Genomic DNA, 24,300 nt, shown 5'->3' on the forward strand with positions numbered 1-24,300 from the left:
GACCCTCACCCAGAAACCCTAGGGGCCCCACAGGGGCAGAGGGCGACGCAGAGGTCCTCAGAGGCCTTTCTGGCACCTTCCCCTCTGGGCCGCGGGCTGGGCCCCGCGGGCTGGAGGCTGAGCCCGGCCTCCCCGAGGGGTGCTCTGGGGCCATTCTGCGGAGGGAGAGGCCGGCCGACCAGGCCGGGCTCGGGGAGGCTGGGCGGACGAGGAGGCCGGAAGGTGATGGAAACAGCAGCGCCTCAGAGCCCCAAGTCCTCGGCCTCTCTGCGTCATGTGCCTGGGTCAGTACTGGTCAGCCTCAGTGTTTTGTCTGTAAAACGGGGTGGAAACAGGGTCTGCTTTGAAGGGCGGTTGTGAGAAGCAAGATAGAAAGTGTTTGCACAGCGCTGGCGCTCAGATGCTGTGTTTATCTGGGGAGGCCCGGCGGGGGGAGGTCTGCTGGGGGCTTCAGGGTCAAGGGTGGCCGCCAAGCCTCCCCGCTCAGCCCCGGGCACTAGCTGCGTACGGGAGACCTCGGGGTGGCACGCGGAACCCCCCCCCCCCCAGCTTGACAGCCATGTTGTGTCAGGGGCGGGAGAGTAGCTTTCGACCCCCAAGTCACAGATTAGGTAGGGAACATGGGAGATCGGGGCGGGGAGGGGAGATAATCCGTTTCACACCCCCAGTGATAATTCCAGCAAACCTTCCCCTGTATGTCCTGGGACGTCTTCCCGAGGTATAATCTTTGTTTTCGCATAATGATCTTGCGTTCTCTACGCACGATTTTTATATCTGGCCGCTCTTACCTGTACCCCAGGTGCGATATTCCGTTCGTACATCTTGCCATCATTTTCACCCGTTCTTTCCCCTTTACCCAGTTTGGGACTCTCCGTTTTTCCAAAACCCATGTTTCCATAAAGAATGAATGCCCAAATGCTTTCAAAATTGTTTTTATCAACAAACCCTATTTCTTTATATTTTACTTTTGTTTTTGAGAGCAGGCCTGCGCATGCGGGAGCACCAGTGGGGGAGGGGCAGAGAGAGAGGGAGACACGGAATCCGAGGCAGGCCCCAGGCTCTGAGCTGTCGGCACAGCGCCCTCCGCGGGGCTCGAACGCACGAACCACCGGGAGATCATGACCTGAGCCGCAGTCGGAAGCTTCACCCACTGAGCACCACCCCCCCAGGTGCCCCGCCCCCCAATATGTTTTATAACACAAAAAGGAAGCGGTTGTCGAATATGCAAATTCCTCCAGCAGAAAACAAGAGTGAGTAGGAAGGAAGCATTTATGGAGAAGGAGAGGTTTGGGGGGGACTGTAAATGATGGGTTCACGGCTGCGGCGCGGAGGCAGAGGGGAACTGGGAGAATCCAAGAGCCAGGAAGGACTGAGTCTGGTCCAGTCCAGGCCGGCCGCCTCTAACCGTAAGCTGTCCCTTATTCTGTGTGGGGGACGGTGGGTCTGAGGGTCTGAGGGACCCTCCCCGCCGCCAGCCCCTCCTCGCTTGCCGATCCCGTTTGTAGGCGCCCAGCTCCCCCTGCTGGCAACAAGGGCCTGCCTTCCTCGCAGAGCTGGGCGGCGAATGGAGACCCCTTGCTGCATGTAGGACAGACAGCCTCTCACACGGGCGCTTGGGCTGCTCTCGGATCTGCTTTCGGTAAACCATTCAGTTCCGGTCATTTTCCTTAACAGCCGTCCAAGGCATCCCATGTCGGCAGGCGCAGGTTTCAAACACACCCCGTGGATGGGCCGTGTGACCCACTGATGACCGGGGAGAATATTTGGAATTCTATTATCGCCTTATAGGATACATCACATTAGTCCAACAGTACGTTCCCTCGTTCAATAACTATTACCCGGCATGAACGAAGCAGGCAAAAATCTCTGCCATGAATGGAGCTTATTCTCCGTGGGGGGAGAGGGATATTTGATAAGTAAAATAACTAGTAGGGAGCATTGGCAGATGGGAAAGGGCAGCGGCTAGTCCGGACCGAGTGAAACACACCAGATTTCAAAGACTTATTACCAAAACAAAACAAACAAACAAACAAAGCGAACTATCTTATTATTGTCTTATATTGATTACATGTTGAAATGATATTTTGAATGTATTGGGTTCAATAAAATGTTCGTTTTCCTTTTTTAATTTTTTTTAATGTTTGTTTATTTTTGAGAGAGAGAGAGAGAGCATGAGCAGGGGAGGGGCAGACAGAGAGGGAGACCCAGAATCCCAAGCAGGCTCCAGGCTCCGAGCGTCAGCCCAGAGCCCTATGTGGGGCTCGAACCCACAGACCACAAGATCACGACCTGAGCCGCAGTCGGATGCTTAATTAACCAGCGCCCCTATACTCTTTAATGTGACTGTGGGAAAATTTCAGATTACGTGTGCGGCTCACGCAGCTTTTCTATCGGACGACGGTGGTCCCCAGAATACTCCGGCACCTTCTGTTTATTGAGCACCCACAAGCTGTCAAGCATTTACCTACAATCTTATTTAAGCCTCGGGAGCCGAGAACGGATAGGATCCCCATTTCGTGGCAGGTTTAGGGACCGGATGCTCGGAAAGTTTACGTAGCTCGTTTGAGAAAACGCTACTACAAGGTGGGAAAGGCAGGATTTGGTCCACCAGGGCCACACTTTGGGCCGACGCTTTCTGGCCAGTCAGCACGGCGGCAGCACTGAGGCAGCCCCAGCCGGCAAGATGCCCCTTCTGACAGGTCACTTTAGCCGGAGGCTCCTTCGTCGGTTTGGCCGAACCTTCCTGGGAAATGCGCTGCAGTCTGGGACTCCTCCTACACTGGCCTCCCTTCTTCCCTCGCCTTCCATGGGAGTCCTGCGTCTGGACCCTTCCTGCCCACTTCCGCACAGGCCCCCAGAGGATCTCCTGGACGTCTATCTCCTCCCAAAAGACCTCCATTCATGGACAGGTGGACATGTTAAACAAAAAAAAAGAGTATTTGCAAAGAGATCAACTTGAGGGATGAGAGGAAACGTGTCCCCATGAAAGAAACAAGATCTGGTTAAGCGTCTGACCAACTTCGGCTCAGGGCATGATCTCGCCGTTCGTGTGTTCTTGCCCCGCGTCGGGCTCTGTGCTGACAGCCCGGAGCCTGGAGCCTGCTTCGGATTCTGGGTCTCCCTCTCTCTGCCCCTTCCCCACTCACATTCTGTCTCTCTCTCTCTCTCAAAAATAAATAAAAACATTTAAAATTTTAAATAAACATTTAAAAATTGAAAGAAAGAAAGAAAGAAAGAAAGAAAGAAAGAAAGAAAGAAAGAAAGAAAAAAGAAATAAAAAAAGAGATTCGCCAAGCCCAGCGTGTACGTGCACATTTATAAGACCAAAGCCAGCGTGACCAGGTCCGATCTGGAGGGAGAAAGATTTTCTACGGGAAAAATCTAACTGTTGAATCGACAAGGACATGAAGAGTGGTAAACGGCAGACTGGATGCGACAGAAAACTCAGGTTCCGTGGGAACAGAGCAGAGAAAAAAGCAACAATTGAGTAGTAGGAAAAAAATGGTCTAAAATAAGGCCAGTCTTGAAACCTCAAAAGGGTCACCCGATACTAAGAACTATTAAGGAAGAGACCACGCCTAGAAATAACCTGGCGACTTTTTAATGTTTTTTTCATTTTTGAGAGACAGAGCGCAAGTGGGGGAGGGGCAGAGAGAGAGGGAGACACAGAATCCGAAGCAGGCTCCAGGCTCCGAGCTGTCGGCACAGAGCCCGACGCGGGGCTCGAACCCACGAACCGCGAAATGGTGACCTGAGCCGAAGTTGGCCTGATGCTTAACCGACCGAGCCACCCAGGCGCCCCACCTGGTGACCTTTTTTGATTGAAGGAGAAAGAAAATATAGAAGTGTCTAAGGAGAAAAACTCACACCGTATGTAATGAAACAGAAATGACACTCAGAAACAGGCATAAAGCTTCTTCCTCTTCCCTGACACCGAAAAACAATAGCAAACATCTGGGCGTTTGAAAGCCAAGGTTTGGATGCCCCAGTCAAGGCCTTGCCTGTGCGAACCAACAGAATGCCGGCCATGTGAGGGTTCAGAAAATGCACCACTCACATACTGTTGATATTAAAAAAGAAAAATAAATTAGGAATACCAGAGGACCAAAGACAAAAATAAAGAATTAAAGACCTGGCCAGACTTCAGGCAGCCAAACGATGAACACTCATTTGGGCCCAAATAAAAACCCGAGCCATTACAAAAAAGGGAAGGGAGGGGAGTTCAGATATAGTAAAAATAATAATAAATTAATTAATTAATTAATTAATTAAAAGCAATTAACGGAAACCAGGAAAAACATAGTAAAACCTCTGGAAGGTTGTTTTCTATCACCATGAAACGAATACTCAAGACATGCTTGGAAATACCAAAAAACGCACTTCCTTTTGAAACTTCAGTCGATTCCCTCTGTAGACACCTGAGCTCAATCCCAAGATTTGTTTCGGCCTCGGAAACGTCGGGCCAGATGCTGGACGTACGTCCGTACCTCGCTCCCCCTTGCAGACTCTCACCTGCCCCAGGGGGAATCTACAGATCACAGGGGATCGCAGAAAAGGGTTTTTCTTTCTCTGAAACTTGAAGCCCTGTGATCCCTCCGAAGTCATCTGATTCGGGGCCGTCTGCTGTCCCGTTTTGCCCAACCATGTCGCGGAATGCCAACCAAGAATTCCTGCCCCCTCTGTGCAGGGCATCGTGGCAGTGACTTTCGTTCAGGAAAATCGTCTGCAAAATCAGATCACGTAGGGCGCCTGGGCGGCTCGGGTCATGATCCTGGTTCGTGATTTCGAGCCCGGGGTCGGGCTCCGAGCCTGCTAGGGATCCTCTGTCCCCCTCCCGCTGCCCCTCCCCCGCTCTGTCCCCTACTCTCTGTCTCTCTCTCAAAATAAATTTAAAAAAAGAAAGAAAGTTGGGGCGCCTGGGTGGCTCAGTCGGTTAAGCGTCCGACTTCAGCTCAGGTCACGATCTCACGGTCCGCGAGTTCGAGCCCTGCGTCGGGCTCTGGGCTGATGGCTCAGAGCCTGGAGCCTGCTTCTGATTCTGTGTCTCCCTCTCTCTCTGCCCCTCCCCCATTCATGCTCTGTCTCTCTCTGTCTCAAAAATAAATAAACGTTAAAAAAAAAAATTAAAGAAAGAAAGAAAAATCAGATAACACCGACAGCTTAGAGAGTGTCTTCTAAGTGCTGTGCAGGGTTTAGCGCTGGACATTTATACCTTGTGTACCCTCTACCACAACCCTACCCCTACTCCTTTTACAGGGGGCTGGCCTGATTCCAAGAGAGGCCAGTTCACGTGTCCAAAGCCACACGGCGAGTGAAGCCGCGCGAGAGCCAGGACCACAGGGTCTCCAGAATCCACACTCTCAACCGCGACACTAAGAGGCGTCGCTCTCCCCGGGACGAGAGCGCGTCCGCGCGAAACCAGGCACACCGTCTCATCCCACTGAGTTAAGACTCAGAACGGGTGTGTCCGAACGGTTCCGCCAAGTTCAAATGACCCCTTCGGATCTCAAAATCTACGCATCTCTTGGGAGTTTGCAGACCGATGCAGGCGCACACGCATCCGTAGTGCGATAGCAGAGGGTCGGCTTCTGGTACGCCGACCGGCCCTCCCGTGACTATGAACTATAGACCCTGGACGGGATATAAAAACCCACCTGAATACACTGCCGAAAACCAGGAGCAGGCAGAGACCGGAGGGGCGCTGACACTTAGAAGAGGCAAGGGCTCTAGGGAAGTCTCCTACTCTTACAGCTTTGGCCCCACCCCTGGGCACCGTCCCCAGGGACTCGCACACCGAGGAAATCTGGGAGGCACAGGATAGAACCGATTCTCCGCATCATTTACCGCGTCCAAGACTGAATCTGAAGCCGTCTCATGGGTGAGGAATTGGGAGAATGAGACCCCTTCTCAAGAGAGGCCACCAAGACTGACGCCGAGATAATCCAGTGTCAGGCTGAGCAAACAAGGGAGTCCGCGATCGTTAGGGGAGGACTCAGCTGTCCTAACCGTGCTCAGGGATGTGCCGAAAATCATGCGGGTAATGTGAAGGCAGGAAGTGCCAGCAGAGAGACAGAAACTTAAAAAAAAAAAAAAAAAAAAAAATCCATAAAATGGAAATTGTACAACTGAAAAATATAAAATCACAAAATCCAGTCAGTTCCTTATACGGGCTTAGCAGAACGGAAAGGAGATCAGCAGAGAACCTTCTACACAGCAGAAGTTGATAGGCACGTGTGCGTGGGAACGGGGTACAGAACACTCAGGCACGGAAGGGACCACACAGAGGCCTGCTGGCGCCCTTGTAGGCAAGGTCTCTGAAGGAGAGAAGAGAAAACATAGGACAGAAAAACAATCTGAAAAAACAACGGCCACAATTTTCCCAAATCTGATTAATGGTATTAAGTTTACAGATCCAAAGGGGCGCCTGGGTGGCTCAGTCAGTTAAGCGTCCGGCTCAGGTCATGATCTCACGGTCCGTGCGTTCGAGCCCCGCGTCGGGCTCTGTGCCGACAGCTCAGAGCCCGGAATCTGCTTTGGATTCAGGGTCTCCCTCTCTCTCTGCCCCTGCCCCTCTCATTCTGTCTCTCTCAAAAATAAACAAACATTAGAAAAATTAAAAAAAAAAAATTCTTCAGGCCAAAGGGAAATGATACCAGGTCTCTAAGTAGGAATGAAAAGCATCAGAAATGGTAAATATGTGCATAAATATAAAAGACTTTTCCTCTTAATTTAAAATACATAACAAGACCATAAAAGACAGAGATGGTAAACAGACCTATACAGTTGCAAGATTTCCACATAAAAAAAAAATTTTTAATACTTGTATTTGAGAGACAGAGACAGAGCGTGAGCAGGGGAAGGGCAGAGAGAGAGGGAGACACAGATTCCAAAGGAGGCTCCCGGCTCCGAGCTGTCAGCACAGAGCCCGACGCGGGGCTCGAACCCACGAACCGTGAGATCGTGACCTGAGCCGAAGTCGGACACCCAAACTGACTGAGCCCCCCAGGCACTTCTCAAGATTTCCACATTTTATGGGAAGTGATACATTAACTCTAGGTAGACTGAAAACCTGAGAATGTATATTGTGACTTCTAGAGCCTCCGCTAAAAAAATTATGTGAAGACAGTACAGCTAAAAAGCCAGTAAGTTAAAATGCAATTCTAAAATAAAAAACTAAGCCAAACAGAAAACAAGAAAATGATAAACTGAGGGACACCCGGGGGGCTCAGTCAGTTGAACATCAGACTTCAGCTCAGGTCATGATCTGGCGGTGCATGGGTTCGAGCTCCACCATCAGGATCCTCTGTCCCCCCCTCTCTGTCCCTCCCGGCTTGTGCTCTCTCACTCAAAGGTAAACAAACATTTTTAAAAAATAGAATAAAATGATACACCCAAATCGAACTATACCAATAATCACATCTAGTGTTAATAAACACACAAAAAAGGCTCAGCCTAGGGCACCGGGCTGGTTCAGTCGGTGGAGCATGCAACTCTTGATCTTGGGGTCGTGAGTTTGAACCTCATGTGGGGTATAGAGATTATTTTTTAAAAATCTGTCTGGGAATGCAGGCTGGTGCAGCCACTCCGGAAGACAGGATGGAGGTTCCTCAAAAAACTAAAAAGAGAACTACGCTACGACCCAGCAATTGCACTACTAGGCATTTATCCAAGGGATACAGGTGTGCTGTTTCGAAGGGATGCATGCACCCCCATGTTTATAGCAGCACTATCGACAAGAGCCAAAGTATGGAAAGAGCCCGAATGTCCACTGATGGATGAACGGATAAAGATGTGGTGTGCATACACACACACACACACACACACACACACACACACACACACACAATGGAGTATTACTCGGCAATCAAAAAGAATGAAATCTTGCCATTTGCAACTACGTGGATGGAACTGGAAGGTATTATGCTAAGCAAAACTAGTCAGAGAAAGACAAAAATCGTATGACTTCACTCACATGAGGACTTTTGAGACAAAACAGATGAACATAAGGGAAGGGAAACAAAAATAATATAAAAACAGGGAGGGGGACAAAACAGAAGAGACTCATAAATATGGAGAACAAACCGAGGGTTACGGGAGGGGTTGGGGGGGGGGGGGGAGATGGGGTAAATGGGGGAGGGGCACTAAGGAATCTACTCCTGAAATCATTGTTGCACGATATGCGAACGAATTTGGGCGTAAATGAAAAAACAAATAAATGAAATTAAAAACTAAAAAAAAATCTGTAAGTGATAAGGACATAAATAAATAAGTAGCAGGGCCAGAACAGATAAAAGTGTGAGATCCAAGTATACGGGGTCTACAGGAATTTCCCTTCTTTTAAATAGAAAGACACAGAGAGGTAAGAAGTGAGTGAACAGAAAAAGGTATGCAAACAGCATCAGAAGGCCGGAGAAGCTCTAATTCACATCAGATACAGCGGAGTTGGAAACAAAGGACGTCACCAGAGGTAGAGAGGGAAGTTTCGTAACAACAAAATGCTCAATTCATTAGTAGGATGTAACATAACCTAGTAACAGACCTTCCAGATATGGAGTAAAATCGATACAATTAGAGGAACGGGACCATGGCACAAACACAATAGATTAGAACACCTCTCAACACATGACACACAAAAAAATCTGTAAAGACACAGAAATGTGAACGCTAGTATTAATTACCTAATTGGTATTACAGAACAAATTCACCCACCGTTTCGGAAAACGTATTTTTTTTTCAAGTGTATGTGGAACGCTCAGCAAGACAGGCCACATACGGAGTCATATCATGAGTAAGACTACAAAGATTGAAACCATAAACATATTCTCCAACCTTGATGGAATGAAAGCACAAATCAGTAAGATATTTAGGGGAAAGAAAACAAACCCCTGTTAAGTAGGCAATATACTTCCAGATAATCGACCCGAAATAAATCTAACACCAATCTAAAGCGGTGCTTAAAGAAAAGCGTGTAACTTTAAATACTTGTATGAGAGAAAGGCCTAGGGGCGCCTGGGTGGCTCAGTCAGTTGAGCATCCGACTCTTGATTTCGGCTCAGGTCGTGATCTCACGGTTCGTGGGTTCAAGCCCCGTGTCAGGCTCTGCCCTGGCAACGCGGAGCCTGCTTGGGATCCTCTCTCTTTCCCTCTCTCCGCCCCTCCCCTGTGCACACTCTCTCTCCCTTCCTTCCTCTCAAAATTAAAGAAAACTTAAATTAAAAAGTAAATAAATAAACAGGGAGGGACCACCATGAGTAATTATGTCCAAAAAACTAACAACTTGGGTCAAATGAATAAATTCCTCGAAAACACAGCTGACCCTTGAACAATGCAGGGGTTAGAGGCATCGCCCCCCGGGCAGCCGAAAAGCCGTGTATAACTTTTGACGGCCCCCAAATACCCCGGCTACCCCTACCCTCCTGTGTACTGGAGGCCTGACTGAGAACATAAACTGCGGCTGAACACCTACTTTGCAGGTGGCATTCTCACAATAAAGTGAACTCGAGAGAAGAAAACGTTACCGGGAAAAATCCTAAAATACGTTTACACTGCTGTGCTGTACTTATTGAAAAAAACCCACATACCTGTGGACCCATGCTTCCCAAACCTGTGATGTTCAAGGGTCAACAGTATGACTTGCCTAAACGACACAAGAGGAAACCAAAAGGCCGACCAGCCCTATAGGTATTAAAGAAAACGAAATCTGTTATAAAAACCCATCCCGCAAAGAAAACTTCCGGCCCAGACGGTCTCACACATTAATTCTACAAAGAGCGAACAAAAGGAGAGTTGGAACTGGGTTATTAAAAAGTCAGCTTTAATATCAACAGGAAGAATGGCCAAGAGCCACCACTATGCAGGTTAGAAACGCCAGACGATACAGGAGGAGGAAATCGGCCAGGGCCATTCATTTCTTCTTCCCCCTCGGCGGCCTGGCGAACAGAGCGGGGTCCATCTGTTCCCTGGCCAGGCCGCGGACAGAAAAGAGCCTGGCGGCCCGCTCCCGCAGGGTGCCCCCACATTTCAGCCCCCGGGCCGTCAGTTCACTCTTGAGCCTGTCCAAGCCCAGCGCCTCCATTTCCGCCGCGGAGGTGAATGCCAGCAAATCTAGAGTTGCCAGACCAGTATCCTGAGAGGAAAGAAAAGAAAGTATTTAAAACCAGCTCCTCCCCCTGAGGACTCTCCTTAACTGTCCACGGTGCTCTGCTGATCAAGGAATTCTCATTTAATTAGCCGCATCTCGCTACTGAATTTTAATAATCGTCTACATGTCAGTCCACACAGATTCTCATTACGAACACTGACGACCATGAATTTCTCATCTGTACATTTAGAAACAAGCATTCAGAACAGTCACAGAAGTTACAAGATGCCCAGATCCCTTTTTAAGTGTATTCATTTCAAGAGAGACTGAGCGGGAGGGGAAGGGGCAGAGAGAGAGGGAGAGAGAGAGAATCCCAAGCAGGCTCCACGCTGTCGGCCCAAATTGGGGCTCGAACTCTCAAACTGCAAGATAATGACCGGAGCCGAAACCAAGAGTCGGACGCTTCACCAACTGAGCCACCCAGGCGCCACCCCCCCAGATTCTTAATATGACTTTTCTTCTTTTTTGGATTTTCCAGTAGGTCAAACAGCAAGACACATCCAGCCCAGCCCCACACTGTTACAACCAAGAGTGGCACCCTCGTCAAGTTTAACATTCATGAGACTCCAGGCCTGCACATCTTCTGATTCCATCACCCTGACGCTCTCTAACTTAATGATTAAGACTGTTTGAGTTCCCACGTTTATAACTCAACAAATCCAAACACGGTTCAACAGCCTTGTAATCGTTCGAGCCGTCCGGCAGCCTTTCCAGACTCTCAGACGCAAGGAAATACTTCTAGCCAGGGACGCTCTGCAAAGGACAAAAACGCTCACATACGGGAGTTTTTAAAAAATATATCCAATGGGGCGCCTGGGTGGCTCAGTCGGTGACGTCCGACTTCAGCTCAGGTCACGATCTCGCAGTCCGCGGGTTCGAGCCCCGCGTCGGGCTGTGTGCTCACGGCTCAGAGCCTGGAGCCTGCTTCCGATTCTGTGTCTCCCTCTCTCTCGGCCCCTCCCCTGCTCACACTGTGTGTCTCTCTCTCAAAAATAAACCAACACTAAAAAAAATCATAAAAAATATATATTCAAGAAGAGTAATTTTCCGTCACAGTAAGTTATTTTTCAATCGTTCAAGAGTTCTAGGGACAGAATCTTAATCCTTCTTGTTGAACTTTATTTTTTAGAAAGAACCACTTTGGTAGGTTTCAGGAGTAAATCTTGGTTTCATTATTTCTGGCCAAATCCGAAATCACCACCTACGGCTGCACATGGTGGTGAGAAGCACATCGGTACCTCCCCACCAAGAACAGTTTCCATGACTGAAGGCTCAAAGAAGCCAACCGGGTCTTACTCCTCATCTTATGCCTAGAATATCCCTTTACTCACGTTTCTATGACTGCAGACAGGAAAAAGCTCCTAATACATAAGAATACCATAGGGGCGCCCGGGTGGCTCAGTCAGGCGAGCGGCCGACTTTGGCTCAGGTCACCATCTCAAAGTTCATGAGTTCAAGCCCCGTGTTGGGCTCCGAGCCGTCGGAGCCTGGAGGCTGCTTGGGATTCTGTGTCTCCCTCTCTTTCTCTGCCCCTTCCCGCTCACACTCCGTCTCTCTGTCTCAAAAGTAAACATAAAAAAAGAGTAACACAAAAGCTACAGGCTGACCCCTGCAGAGATGGCGGCAGAGCCAAATTAAAGCCCTTTGCATAAACAATTCCACTGTCCTCCCTAGAGAATGCAATCGATGCCTTCCTGCTTTGTAATCGAGGGCAGGGAAGGTGCTGGTTAAACAAATAACGAAAGGCTTCGTGTTTACCGAAGGACAGCAGGTAGTTCCGGGTGCGTCCGGTCTAAAAAGCAAATCGTTATTAGATCAAACGGTAAACGCTGAAGAGTCTTCCTGGAAGCTGGTCCACTGAAGGCCGTGAGTCCTGAACAACCGGAGGGACACTGTGCGCAGCGAAAACCATCCTTTGATGGCGGGATGCAGAGCTTAAGAGGCGAAGACAAATTAGAAGGCAGCTGCCCCTCTCCCTGCGGAGAGAGCGTCACATCCCGCTGACGCCAACTGTCCCAACAGTCTCGCACGCGAGAAAGAAACAAAGCAACCGGGGATTCGGTGCTAGAAAATGAGCACGTTTCAGCCCCTCTAAAATGCCATCTGCCGCATCACGCCTCGTTATCGTCTACGTTATCGACAAAGAATAAACAGGGGCGCCTGGGGGGCTGCGTCCGTTGGGCGTCAGCGGTTGGCTCCGGTCGTGATTTCGCGGCTCGTGAGTTCGAGCCCCGCGTCGGGCTCGCTGCTGTCAGTGTGGAACCCGCTTCGGACCCTCTGTGTCCCCCTCCCAGCCCCTGCCCCACTCGGGCGTGGGCGCCTGCACTCTCTCAAAAGTAAACATAAAGAAAAAAAAAAAAAAAGGATAACCGATACCAACTAAACTGTGATACGTGACATGTGTCCAAATTCACAGATTACTAAAATAGTAAATGCGCAGCTTAGAACCGATAAACTAGGGAACCAGGGACACCGCCTCGTGGCAAAATGATACACACCCCAGACTTGAAAAGAAACCAATCTAGGATTTTCGGAGGGGTTAGGCAAGCTTCACTCATCGCACCGCTGGTCATTTAACAGACCTTCCCCCAAGCAGCCCAGGGGGGAAGCACGTTTTCATTTCAAGGACTTACTGAGGCCATAAGGCTGACGTGGCCGGAGACGGGACCCCAATCACTTACCGTGTTTCCTGACCAGCCGTCCTCCGGTTTGGTCACGGGCGCGCTTCCCCCGCACTCTCCGGGCGCTATCTCGGCAGCTGGGTCAGTCGCCTCCTGTGTCTGTGTCTGTGTCTCTTCGGTCGGTCCTGCCCCGGCCGCCCCCTCTTCTGCGGGCTCCTCGCCCCCGGCCCCTCCCTGCTCCAGGCTCTTCTCTGTTTCCACGGCCACGGTCCCCTGCTCGCGCCCCCCGGCGGAGGTCCGGCCCGGCCCGGCGTCTGCGGAGACCGCACACCCAGAGCCTGGCCCGGGCGCCTGCGGCAGCTCCGGGGGCCTAGAGTCCGCAGCCTGCACGCCCGCCCTCGGACAGCTGCCGGCAGATTCGGCTGCCGCCTCAGCGCCATCGCCGCTTCTGGGAGTGTGGAAGCTCACTCCTGAAGTGCCGGGAGCTTCTTCCCCGTCGCCATCCGAGGTCTCTGAGCTGGACTCCTCCACGGTCTCTAGTCCTTCCGTGCCCAACCTGCAGGGGACAGAAAGGCGTGACACCACCCCCAGCTTCTATGTGGGACAGAGCCCCCGCCTGTCCAGGGAGCGGGCCCTGTCGGATCCAAGTATCTGCTCGCTGGAGATGGAGGGCAGGTAAGTTCCAGAAGATACTCCCGGGGATAAACAGATGGCGAGATTCAGTTACGACCGGAACCCGCCTGGAACCCACTGTCCTAAAGATCCAAGAAGGACTCCTCTTTATTTAAAAAAAAATTTTTTTTTTTAATGTTTATTTATTTTTGAGACAGAGACAGACAGAGCATGAACAGGGGAGGGTCAGAGAGAGAAGGAGGCACAGAATCTGAAACAGGCTCCAGGCTCCGAGCTGTCAGCCCAGAGCCCGACGCGGGGTTCGAACTCACGGACTGTGAGATCATGACCTGAGCCAAAGTCGGCCGCTTAACCAACTGAGCCACCCAGGCGCCCCAGGACTCCTCTTTAATAAAGGTGTGAATCTCTTAGAGCAAAAGTGATTTTGTCTAAAGCTATTTTTCCTATCTCCTATGAAATCTCAACTGTTAGAAACTAGATAAGACAACAACAAGCAGTTAAAAGGAAAGTCTGTAATTGCCCCAAACTGGAAACTTCCCAAGCTATCGACAGGAGAACGGAGAGATAGAAAAGATAATACTTGGCACTAAAGAGGAACGAATGACGCATACAATCCCAGCCAGCCACGGGCTGCAAAGCATCGCGCTAAGTGAGAACAGCCAGACACGCAGGGCTGTGGGACACCCCCAGAAAGACAAAACCATCAGAACAAACATACCACAGATCAGCAGGGTTCGGGGTTGGGGGCACGGGAACTAACCGTGAAGGGGCACACCGGCAATTTTTAGGGAAATGCGATATTCTGTATCTTGATTTTGGTAGCGGTTACACGATTTTTCAACACTCACACAACTATTCAATCAGAACGTGTGAACTTTGGCGTATATAAATCGTATCTCGGGGCGCCTGGGTGGCTCAGTCGGTTAAGCATCCGATTCTTGATTTTGGCTCAGGTCATGATCTCGCGGTTCGTGAGTTCAAGCCCCACATCGAAGAGCCTGCTTGGGATCCTCTCTCTTTCTCCCTCTCCTTCTGCCCCTTCCCTGCTCACACTGTCTCTGTCTCGCTAGCCGTTGCCCCAACACACGACACCGCTACCTTTTCTCTCAAGAACGCTTGGTTCCTATTTCACAAAGAACACCCCAGATTCTATGCTAGACTCGCAGAGTTACGTGGTCTTCGGTTAATAATTTTCTTTCTATCCCCAAGGTGGAAGCCAACAAGGAAGCAAGATCCATCTGGACGGATTTTCTAGAACTCGGCCCAAGGGATTTTCTAGAACTAGTAACCGGAGGACCAAGTGGGAAGGGCGGGAGAGCTCCCGGGGACGGACAAGAAAAGGCACCACTGTGCTTTCCAGCGGCAAGTGCACAAGCGGCCAGGAGAGGTCGGGCAGCGGCCAAACACGTCAGTAACGACCGTGAAAAACCACAGAGAAGACAGAACAATCTAGAAAGTACAGCTTCCACCAAGAATGTCTGAAAGTTAACTCTTTCAACGCCAAACAGCAATTCAAGTATAAACTTACTTTCGGGTGATCTTTCACTGTAAAAAAAACCCTGCTCCTTTAGACGGCATGCCTGGTACTCGAGGCAGAAGCCATGAGCGGTGTGTCCAGAGTGACAACCGTGCAGACCTGAAGACCGAAGCATTCTGGAAATTTCTGAGCTCCCTTCAAACATTACTTTAAAAAGTGTTTATGCCAGGGGCGCCTGGGTGGCTCAGTCGGATAAGTGTCCGACCCTTGATTTCGGCTCAGGTCGTGATCTCACAGTTCACGGGTTCAAGCCCCACGTCGGGCTCTGCACTGCCAGTGCAGAGCCCGCTTGGGATTCTCTCTCTCTCCTTCTCTCTCTCCCTCCCTCCCCCTCCCCTCCCCCCTCTCAAAATAAATAAGTGAACTTAAAAAATAAATAAATAAAAATGAAAAACTACAAGTGTTTATGCCAGACAGACAAGAAGGAAATGCGTCAGTCCGCACAGATCTCTTCACGATGAAAACGAAGCATATGCTTACCAAAAGCATTTCCTCTTCCCTGAACTGGCTCCTCTGTCCGTTTTTGATTTGTTGGGTCGTTTCCGACTCTCCCCAATTTCTGCCGACACCACCTTGCTGGAAGCAGCCTGCATACCTAACCACAAGTGTTAACAACTCAGTTACGCTGTCAGGAGTAAGGACAATTAAAGAAGTCATACCCAGTACGGACTACAAGACAACTGCGTTGTCATCCAAAGCTCCGGATCTAGTCTCTTATCGGACCAAGATTTGCTACGGTTACTGAGAGTCACCTCAAATTTACACAGAGCTAAGCACTGAGCATCCCGGCTCTGGAAGCAGGTTGGAAAACACCGGCATCCAGTCTGCAGCCCTGACACGGACAGGTTCGTGTCCGGCCTCCCCACGCCTGCTGGTCTGCCCCCTTGTACACATTACTTGGGTATCACTTTGTCATAACCTCCTGACTGAAAAGATTCCTTCTTATTCAGCCGAACCCCCAACGGCCCCAGCATTAACGCTCTGGATACAAAAAACACACACGGAAGCCGAGGACCATCGTTCTCCTTAAAATACCATTAAAAACACTGACCTAAAACTAGAAACAAACGTGCTGAGGTCTCAACTCCTGAAGACACAGGACAGCCCCACCGGGCACAAGGAGGTTCTTACCTGGGGCCCGCGGGAGCCCACAAATACCGTGTGAGTGTGCCGTCTGTTCTGGGGTGTAAGGAGCGTGGGTTGTCACTGAGTGGAGACCCCCACCCCCCGGCCTCCATCCGGTCCTCGGGGGACGGCGTGACTCCTTCTCACCTTTGAGGACCGAGTCCTCCAGGCGCTCGGCCATCTCGTGGCACTGCCGCTGGTAGGCGGGGTTGGCCGAGCAGGGTCTGGGCTCCGTCAGCTTCCGCCGTAGCCGCTCCAGACGCTTCTGCTCCTTTTCAGCCTCTCGCTCGGCCTGCTGTTTCACCCACTCGGCCATCCTGGGATGCGAGAGACGCTCACGCACCCGCCCGTTTACGCAGAAAGAGCCCCTCCCCCGCGACAAAGTCGCCCTGTCCCGTGCGTGCTGTGACTTTCCCTCGGACAGGGAGAGATGAAAGTCGAGAGCGATGGATGAGAGCGCTAACATTTCAAGTCTACGTTTCCGTACGCACGGCACGCGCACGACCACCACCGACAGAAAACACCGCTCTCTTCGAAACAACCAAGACAGGGGGCGTCTTACGCTTTCTCGTGGTTGACATCTCGCAGCCTCCGCCCGCTGAGGTCCCGGCAAGCCTCTCGGTTGGTCGTCTTCTCAATCTGAGCACCAAGCGCGCGGAGCATAGATCCAAACCCTGAGCAGATACACACATTTGGAGAGAACAGGTGAGGGGGTTCGAGGGGGTGGGTAAAGGCCAATTCGCGAAAACGGTGTTCGGCCACAAGAGTGAAAAGGATCTCTTTCATTCTTTCTTTTTTTTTCTTTCTTTCTTTTTTTTTTTTTTTTAAAGAAAGGGATGTCAGGACCCCACCCAGGTAAAAGTACTGATAAACTCGATTCAGCCTCACACCTTCGCCCTTCCTTTGGATCTCCGCAACACTGCATCCACGCCACTGGGGCTCTTCGGAGGGCTTTGCCCAGTGCCACAGATCCCAAGATTCCCGGATGAAGAACTTAAACAAAACTTCATGGTGAGGGGCCCGTGGGGTGGCTCAGTCAGCTAAGCGTCTGGTTTCAGCTCAGGTCAAGATCTCACAGTTCATGAGTTCAGAGCCCACACTGGGCTCTGTGCAGACAACGTGGAGCCTGCCTGGGGTTCTCCCTCTCCCTTCTCTCTGCCCCTGCCCCCTCCCCTGTTCGCATTCACGTGTCCACTGTCTCTTTTTTAATTTTTCAAAAAAATTTTTGTTTTTGAGAGAGAGGGAGCACGCATGCGAGTGGGGGGGAGGGGCAGAGAGAGAAAGGGAGACACAGAATCCAAAGCAGGCTCCAGGCTCTGAGCTGTCAGCACAGACCCTGACACGGGGCTCGAACCCAGAAACGGCGAGATCATGACCTGAGTCGAAGTCGAATGCTTAGCCGACTGAGCCACCCAGGTGCTCCAACTCTCTCTGTCTTAAATATACTTAGAAAAAATTTTAATAAAAAAATTAAGAAGTAATTTATGGTGAGATTTTGCAGTGAGTTTCAAAGGAAAAGCAATTTTAAGTTGTCACTGGCTCATATGATAAGCTTCATTCTCACGGACACAGTTTCAAACAGCAGCAGGATGATTGTAATTAGATGCCAGGTCTCTGAAAACCGCACCAAACCACGGTAGGTGTTGAGAAAGCTTCAGGATTACAGGCCAGTACATCAGGAGAAATACCCAGAACCACGGTAATTCTCAGTATTTGCTCTTTTAGTTTCTTTTCCCTCTTAATCTACCCCGACCTGGAAATGACTGTTATTTCACAAGCTGACGTGACTCCTCCCTTGGAGCTACAATAACCAGACAAAATCTTGATGAAAGCAGCCGATTTAGTTGTTTTAACGTTCCTCCTTCAGCAAACTGGACAGAGTAATGATCATCTCTCATCAAATCTTCCCCGAAGTTTTAGAACCTAGGTTGCCCGAGTGTTATCCTGCTGACGAAGGTAGAAACTAATCAGACAATATAGTCCTCAAAAAGAATAAAAGAAAGGGGTGCCTGGGTGGCTCGGTCAATTAAGCGTCCAACCCTTGATCCTGACTGAGGTGATGACCTCGGGGTTCGTGAGATCAAGCCCCGCATCAGGCTCTGTGCTGACAGTGCAGAGCCCATGTGGGATTCTCTCTCCCCCCCACCCCCCTGCCCCTCCTCTGCTTGAGATCTCTCTCAAATAAACTTTAAAAAAAAAAAAAGGAATAAAAGAGAAAATATTCAAAACTAGGTAAGTAACTAAAGGATTTCAGAAGGCAAACAAAACCGGAAACTGCAGAGGCCAAGAAGCTGGTGAATTTAACGCACGGGGCTCAAGGTGGGGGCTCCACGGTGAGCAGCCGCCGCTCCTGTCCTACCTCCTTTGCCACCGCGGAGCCTGGGTTCCAGACTATAGACGGCGCCATGCCGCACTCTGTCACTGGTGTCCGTGAGCAATCCGTCGCACTTCACAAAGAAGCATTCCACTGGAACATCCTAGAGACAAGTTTGGGGTTTTTAAATGCTGTTTACGAGACAATACGAGTTTCCTGCAGGAAGGGGCCTGGCCCGTTATCTTTTCATTTACTCCAGTTACACGCAGAGAGCGAGTGGTCAACGAGCATTTGCTGAACGGAAAGTCGAAACTACTGAAAGAAAAAAGTCATTTCGCACAATTTTTTCCTGACACCCCACCATGATACGTACGAGAACTTTTAGTCTTTCGGGTGAAAATAAAAACCGCTGCCTTATTCTCTGGCGGGAAACCAGAGCCAAGGTAGGGAGTTGTATGGGGCTCAGACCCAGTAACTCTGCAAGTCCCATTCTGTCCTGACTTTTGTAAACGGGGAATGTCAAGCCGAACAGGTTTGGAAGTGACCGTAAGTATTCTGGGCCAGCTGGCGGCGGTGATCTCTGCTCATGTCCCCGACTCACAGCAGAAGCCGGCATAGTCCTAAGCCCGCTCCGTGTATTTCAAAAATTCTCAGAACAAGTGATAGATAAAAAATATATAAACTGTTAAGTCTTTCTAATCAAGTCTGTGATGCCATAAAGTGAGACAACAGAGGAGTACCCTCCGAAGTACACAATTAAATCTGTAATATCAAGTGCTAAGAGACCAAACGCCAACAAAAGGAAAAATGCATGACTAGTGGGGTGCCTGGGTGACTCCGTCCATTGAGCGTCGGACTCTTGATTTCGGCTCAGGTCATGATCTCATGGTCGTGAGATCAAGTCCCATGTTGGGCTCCTCGCTGAGTGTGGGGCCTGCTTGGGATTCTCTCTCCCCCTCCCTCTGCCCCTTCCCAGCTTGCGCACACAAGCTCTAAGAATTTTTTTTAAAGTGCATGATTGGTATCTTCCTAAAATAGACACAACGAACACTCACTCTGAACCACACCACACAGCTATTTCAACAGGAACTATCTGTTCATTCAACAAATATTAAGTCCCTACTGTTTGCCAGGTACTTTCTAAGTGCTGGGATACTGTAGTGAATAATACAGTGAACACAGACCCTCCCTCACGGAGCTTACACTCCAGTGGGAAAACCCAGATGACGAACACATGAAGTACATACTATGTCAAATGGCGATGAGCAGAGTGAAGGGGCAGCATACGCAGACGGGCATGGTGGTAATACATTTTACATACAGGTGGTCAAGAGGAGCCCCTCGGGCCAAGTGACATTTGAGCAGAGAATTAAGCAAAGGGAGAGAACAGGCCACGTGGGGGACAGCACTCCAGAGAGCCCAAATGCAAAGGCAGGCAGGAGGGATAAGCCTAGATACGCATGGAACAGCAACCCCACCGATGTGGCTGGAAGAAATCTACAAAAGGGGAAGGAGAAGGCCTTAGAAGCCACTGTAAGGACTTTGGTTTTACTCTGAATGAAGCCACTGTAGGGTTTTGAACAAACTGAGAGCTGAGTTATAGTCTTTGAGGATCACTCTATGGGGCGCCTGGGTGGCTCAGTCAGTTAAGCATCCGACTTCGGCTCAGGTCATGATCTTGCAATTCACGGGTTCGAGTCCCGTGTCGGGCTCTGTGCTGACAGCTCGGAGCCTGGAGCCTGCTTCGGATTCTGTGTCTCCCTCTCTCTCTCTGCCCCTCCCCTGCTCACGCTCTGTCTCTCTCTGTCTCAAAAATAAATAAAACATTAAAATTAAAAAAAAAAAAAAGGATCACTCAAGCTGGTGAACTGGAAATGAGACTACAGAAGCAGAGACGTCAGCGAGAAGCTATCATGACAATCCAGGTGAGGCGCGAGGGCCATCCCCACCACGGGTGGTAGACGGAAGGTGATGAGGACCGTGAGGGGCCCTAGTGCCCTGAGTGAGGGCAGTGAGATCAACAGAGGAATACAGAGGAGCCCAAAAATCTGGTCTAAGGGGAAGAGTGAGACGGCACGTATTTGGGGAGAGTACTGGTCTCATGCTGGGTGTGCTTCCTTGAGAGGCCTAATAGCCATGCGAGATGCGGGGTAACCCGGTGGGGACACAAGTCTGGAGTCTGGGGCAGAGGGCTGGGCTGGAGCCTTACATCTGGGAGACGTCTTACATCTGGGAGACGTCAACACACCGATGGTACTTACCGCCCTGAGAATGGACGAAGTTGCCCACGTGGGGGAGGAAGAAGAGTCCGAACAAGGATCAGAAAACTCGGCCCGGCCACTCTAAGGTTTAGAGACCAGGGAGATAAGGAGGAAGCAGCAAGAGACACTGGAAGGGAGGCTAGTGAGGTGGAAGAGAACGAGGGTGACATCTGGACCGGTAAGCAAAGCATGCCAAAGAGGGAACGGTCGCCTGTGCCCACGGAAGCTGAGAGGCCATGAGAGAGGAAGACTGGAAACTGATCACCAGATACGGCAACACACAAGACCTTGACCCGGGAGGCACGAGTCGGTCTGCTGGAGTGATGGGCACAGAAGCCCGACTGGAGGACGTACCGAAGGAGAGAGGTTTACGTTCAAGAGTATTTTCTATAAAGAAAACCAGGGAAGATGAGGGGACAGCTGGAAGGGATGTGGGCTCAAGTGTGCGCACTGGGAGGACTGATCCAGGAAAAAGGGAAAACACTGGGAAATGCAGGGGAGAGAGAACTAACGCTAAGTAAGCCATTCAGTAGGGAAGACAGGACAGGACACTGGGCAATGCGAGGGTAATTACAATTTTTTTTTAAATTTTTAACGTTTACTCATTTATTTTCGAGAAAGAGAGAACAGAAGCGGGGCACGGGCAGAGAGAGAGAGGGAGACACAGAATCCAAAACAGGCTCCAGGCTCCAAGCTATCAGCACAGAGACTACGTGGGGTTTGAACCCCCGTGAGATCATGACCTGAGCCGAAGCTGGATTTCGCCGACTGGGCCACTTAGGTGCCCCCAAAATTCTGAATAACTTTAAAAGACATTCATGCGAAAGCAGAAAAATTATATACACCACACTCCATTTCCAAACAAGAACTGCTTGTTAAGACAACTGATCAACAAAATTGCATTTTCTACTTGTCACATGCTTGTCAACAATCACTAGTAGAAACCAAGAGCAAAGCAAATTTAGAATCAATTCAAGGGCCTTTAACCTTTGCACATTATCAAGTTTTTCAAACACAAAGCCTGAGGCTACCAGAGACAGACCAGTAGTTCAACAAAGCCAAGTTTATTGACTCACTGGGGTGGGGGGGGGGGGGTTGCACTGGCAGGGGTGTCTCACCACCACCACCAAAAAATAATTGTTGCAGGATTTGGGGCAAGGGTGGAATTTGGGTGAAATTTAAGTGAAAGCGTTTTGAGAGACTCAAAATGAGCTGAGCTGTGTCTAAAAGGGGCAACATCAGGTCCAGACTACGAAGTAGATTAGATCCAGGCTCCTGTCTCCTTGGAAACCACAAAGTTAAGATAAATGTGGAATGTCGTGTTCAGAACTCCGAATCTGAAGTTCTGCACCTGGGCTGGAAATCCAGATAGAGTGCTTCTCTGGATCAAAGGGACTTAGATTCTCCAGGCAAGAGTGGGATGCTTCATTCTTACTGATAACGTTTCAAACAGGAAAGCGTCTCGTAGTCTGTAATTTTCTAGATCGAGGCTTCTCGGTGAATCAGAAAGCAGGAGACTGCCGAGGGAGTCACGATGACATTTCACAACCGCACCAGGTCCCCGGGAGAAATAAATTTCCTATTAACTCTGCAGCCGGCTTCATCTGTGCTATCCTAGCCTGCAGACCAGCCAACAGATTTTTACTCTCTCGGTGGGAACTAACACTGACTTCATCCTGCGTCCCAATAATTTGGCTTTAAAAAGCACAGATGTGGGGCGCCTGGGGGGCTCAGGTCACGATCTCGCAGTTCCTGAGTTTGAGCCCCCGCGTCAGGCTGTGTGCTGTCAGCTGGGAGCCTGGAGCTGCTTCGGATTCTGTGTCTCCCTGTGTCTCTGCCCCTCCCCTGCTCATGCTCTGTCTCGCTCCGTCTCTCAAAGATAAATAAATGTTAAAAAAAATTTTTTTTAATAAATAAAAATAAAAAGCACAGACGTGAACTTGAGCTATTTTTATTCGTTCCAGTATCTCATCAAATGCCCTTTTATAAGTTTCTTGTTTCTGTTCACACATGCCACGGTCATATTTCTTGAGCACCCGACTGAATCCTTCATTTATATTTCTCCCCTCTTACTTAGAATTATTCTTTCCAATACTTCTCATGATTAAGATCCTATTCTTTCTGGTCATTTTGGATCAACTGCCATGAGATAAGAAATATTTTCAGAGATATTAAAATCCCATGTATTTCGTACTACATTCATTAAATAAGATTTTCAGAAATATTAAAATCACTAAACTAATGTTTCACTTATTCATGAAATAAGATTTTCAGAGATACTAAAACCTATTTTGTAAAACAGTTCCCCACCTGGATGGCCAAACACACCTCTGACAGCTTTCACACTGGACTGCAGTGTAGAAAAACAAATGGGGAAGCTGAAAAACCACATTATTTGCAAAGACGTGTTGCTTCCTCATGCAACCGGTCCAAATACAAATTCGGTTTAGACTGCAGTGTTAACATGTGTTAAGCCCGTAAGTAACAAAGCAGAAGAAACAGCCTAGGAAAAGAGGGACTTCGTGAGGTTATAAAGAAAAACAGACGACTCCATCAAGTGCCAAAATTAAAATTAGATTCAGGGAGACCACTGAAGAACCAAACAGGTTCAAGGTTTACCAGTTTACGGCTGGTAAAAGCTGCTTGCTTGACTATTAAGTAAACCGCACACAGAACTTTACAAGTCCGTGACAGGTGTTCAAAAATATGCACGGACAAATGTGACCGCCAAATGAAGAGATCTAAACGACAGACCGCACGAACCCAGGCCCTCACCAGGACACGAGTGGGAGGGCTGGGCCTCGACCAGCGACCCTACCAACCCATTTCCCGTCTCCCTCCGCCACCATCCTGTGGCCCGGGTTTGGACAGGGCACTCTGTCCCGGGTTGGAGCTAACCGGGCTGGGTGATCAGGGGACAAAACGCATAGGGTGCTTGCAGGGGAAATGTAAGGAAATGAGCCTCAGAAGCCAGCGGGTCCAACGGCCTCCTGAACGCACGGAGGAACAATGCCCCGGGGCGCTGAGAGTCCAGACCGAGGGCTGGACTGAGCGCCTGAGAGCGGAGGGGCTGCTCCCCGCTCTGGAGGGAGATAGAACCACCACCACCCCAACACCCCAACACAAAAGCAAAACAAGGCCTCAGCATCAGCTCGAAGCACCTTCGCACTGGGGGGCCTTCAGCCCCAGAAACACAACCCCAGGGAAGAGACGCGCCCCCGCCAGACCCTGGTCACCCAGCCCTGCCCGCCCCGCCCCGCTCCGCCCGCCGCTGTCTCCCTCCTCCCGGGGAGCTCGAACCCCACCTGATCCTGGCAGTGCCGGCGGACCACATCGCGTACGGAGCACGAGGCCGAGGCACAGCGCACCGCCTGGCACCCGAGGCCGGGGCCGCGAACCCACACCAGCGCCGCAGCCTCCGCCATCTCAGCGAGCGACTGCCGGGAGAGAAGGAGCCACGACTCGCCCGGCGCGCCTCGATGGCGTCACGGGGCCTTCAGCGCCCCGCCCCCACAGAGGCCGCTCGCCCCGCCCCTCCCCTGGGGCCAGTCACGTGGCCCGGGCCCTCGCGCCGCGCCGCGCCGGCGGGGGAGGGGAACGGGAAAGGCCTGGAGGAGGCCGATAAGGCGCCGGAGCGCGCGGGCGAGGCGTTGCTAGGAGACGTTGCT

General features: G+C 50.4%; 1 protein-coding gene across 4 annotated transcripts; it reads right to left on the minus strand.

Annotated features, from left to right (window-relative positions):
• Window positions 1–9,793: 9,793 nt before the first annotated feature.
• SDE2 (SDE2 telomere maintenance homolog) lies at window positions 9,794–24,116 on the minus strand. 4 transcript variants are annotated; one of them, XM_058700166.1, is made up of 9 exons: window positions 23,938–24,070; window positions 22,943–23,135; window positions 22,068–22,122; window positions 18,417–18,534; window positions 16,620–16,731; window positions 16,205–16,374; window positions 15,413–15,527; window positions 12,823–13,318; window positions 9,794–10,126 (listed from the first exon to the last, which is right to left on the minus strand). In XM_058700166.1, exons 2-9 carry the CDS (start codon window positions 23,050–23,052, stop codon window positions 9,905–9,907), a joined length of 1,398 nt encoding a protein of 465 aa, XP_058556149.1. In that variant the 5' UTR covers window positions 23,053–23,135; window positions 23,938–24,070; the 3' UTR covers window positions 9,794–9,904. The 4 variants fall into 4 exon arrangements, with proteins under 4 accessions (XP_058556149.1, XP_058556151.1, XP_058556152.1 ...); XM_058700168.1 differs by lacking the exons at window positions 22,068–22,122; window positions 22,943–23,135 and adding an exon at window positions 16,948–17,050 and having other exon boundaries at window positions 23,938–24,076; XM_058700169.1 differs by lacking the exons at window positions 22,943–23,135; window positions 23,938–24,070 and adding an exon at window positions 16,948–17,050 and having other exon boundaries at window positions 22,068–22,503.
• Window positions 24,117–24,300: the final 184 nt, after the last annotated feature.

Source organism: Neofelis nebulosa, chromosome 15, assembly GCF_028018385.1.
Source record: "Neofelis nebulosa isolate mNeoNeb1 chromosome 15, mNeoNeb1.pri, whole genome shotgun sequence".
NCBI lineage: Eukaryota > Metazoa > Chordata > Mammalia > Carnivora > Felidae > Neofelis > Neofelis nebulosa.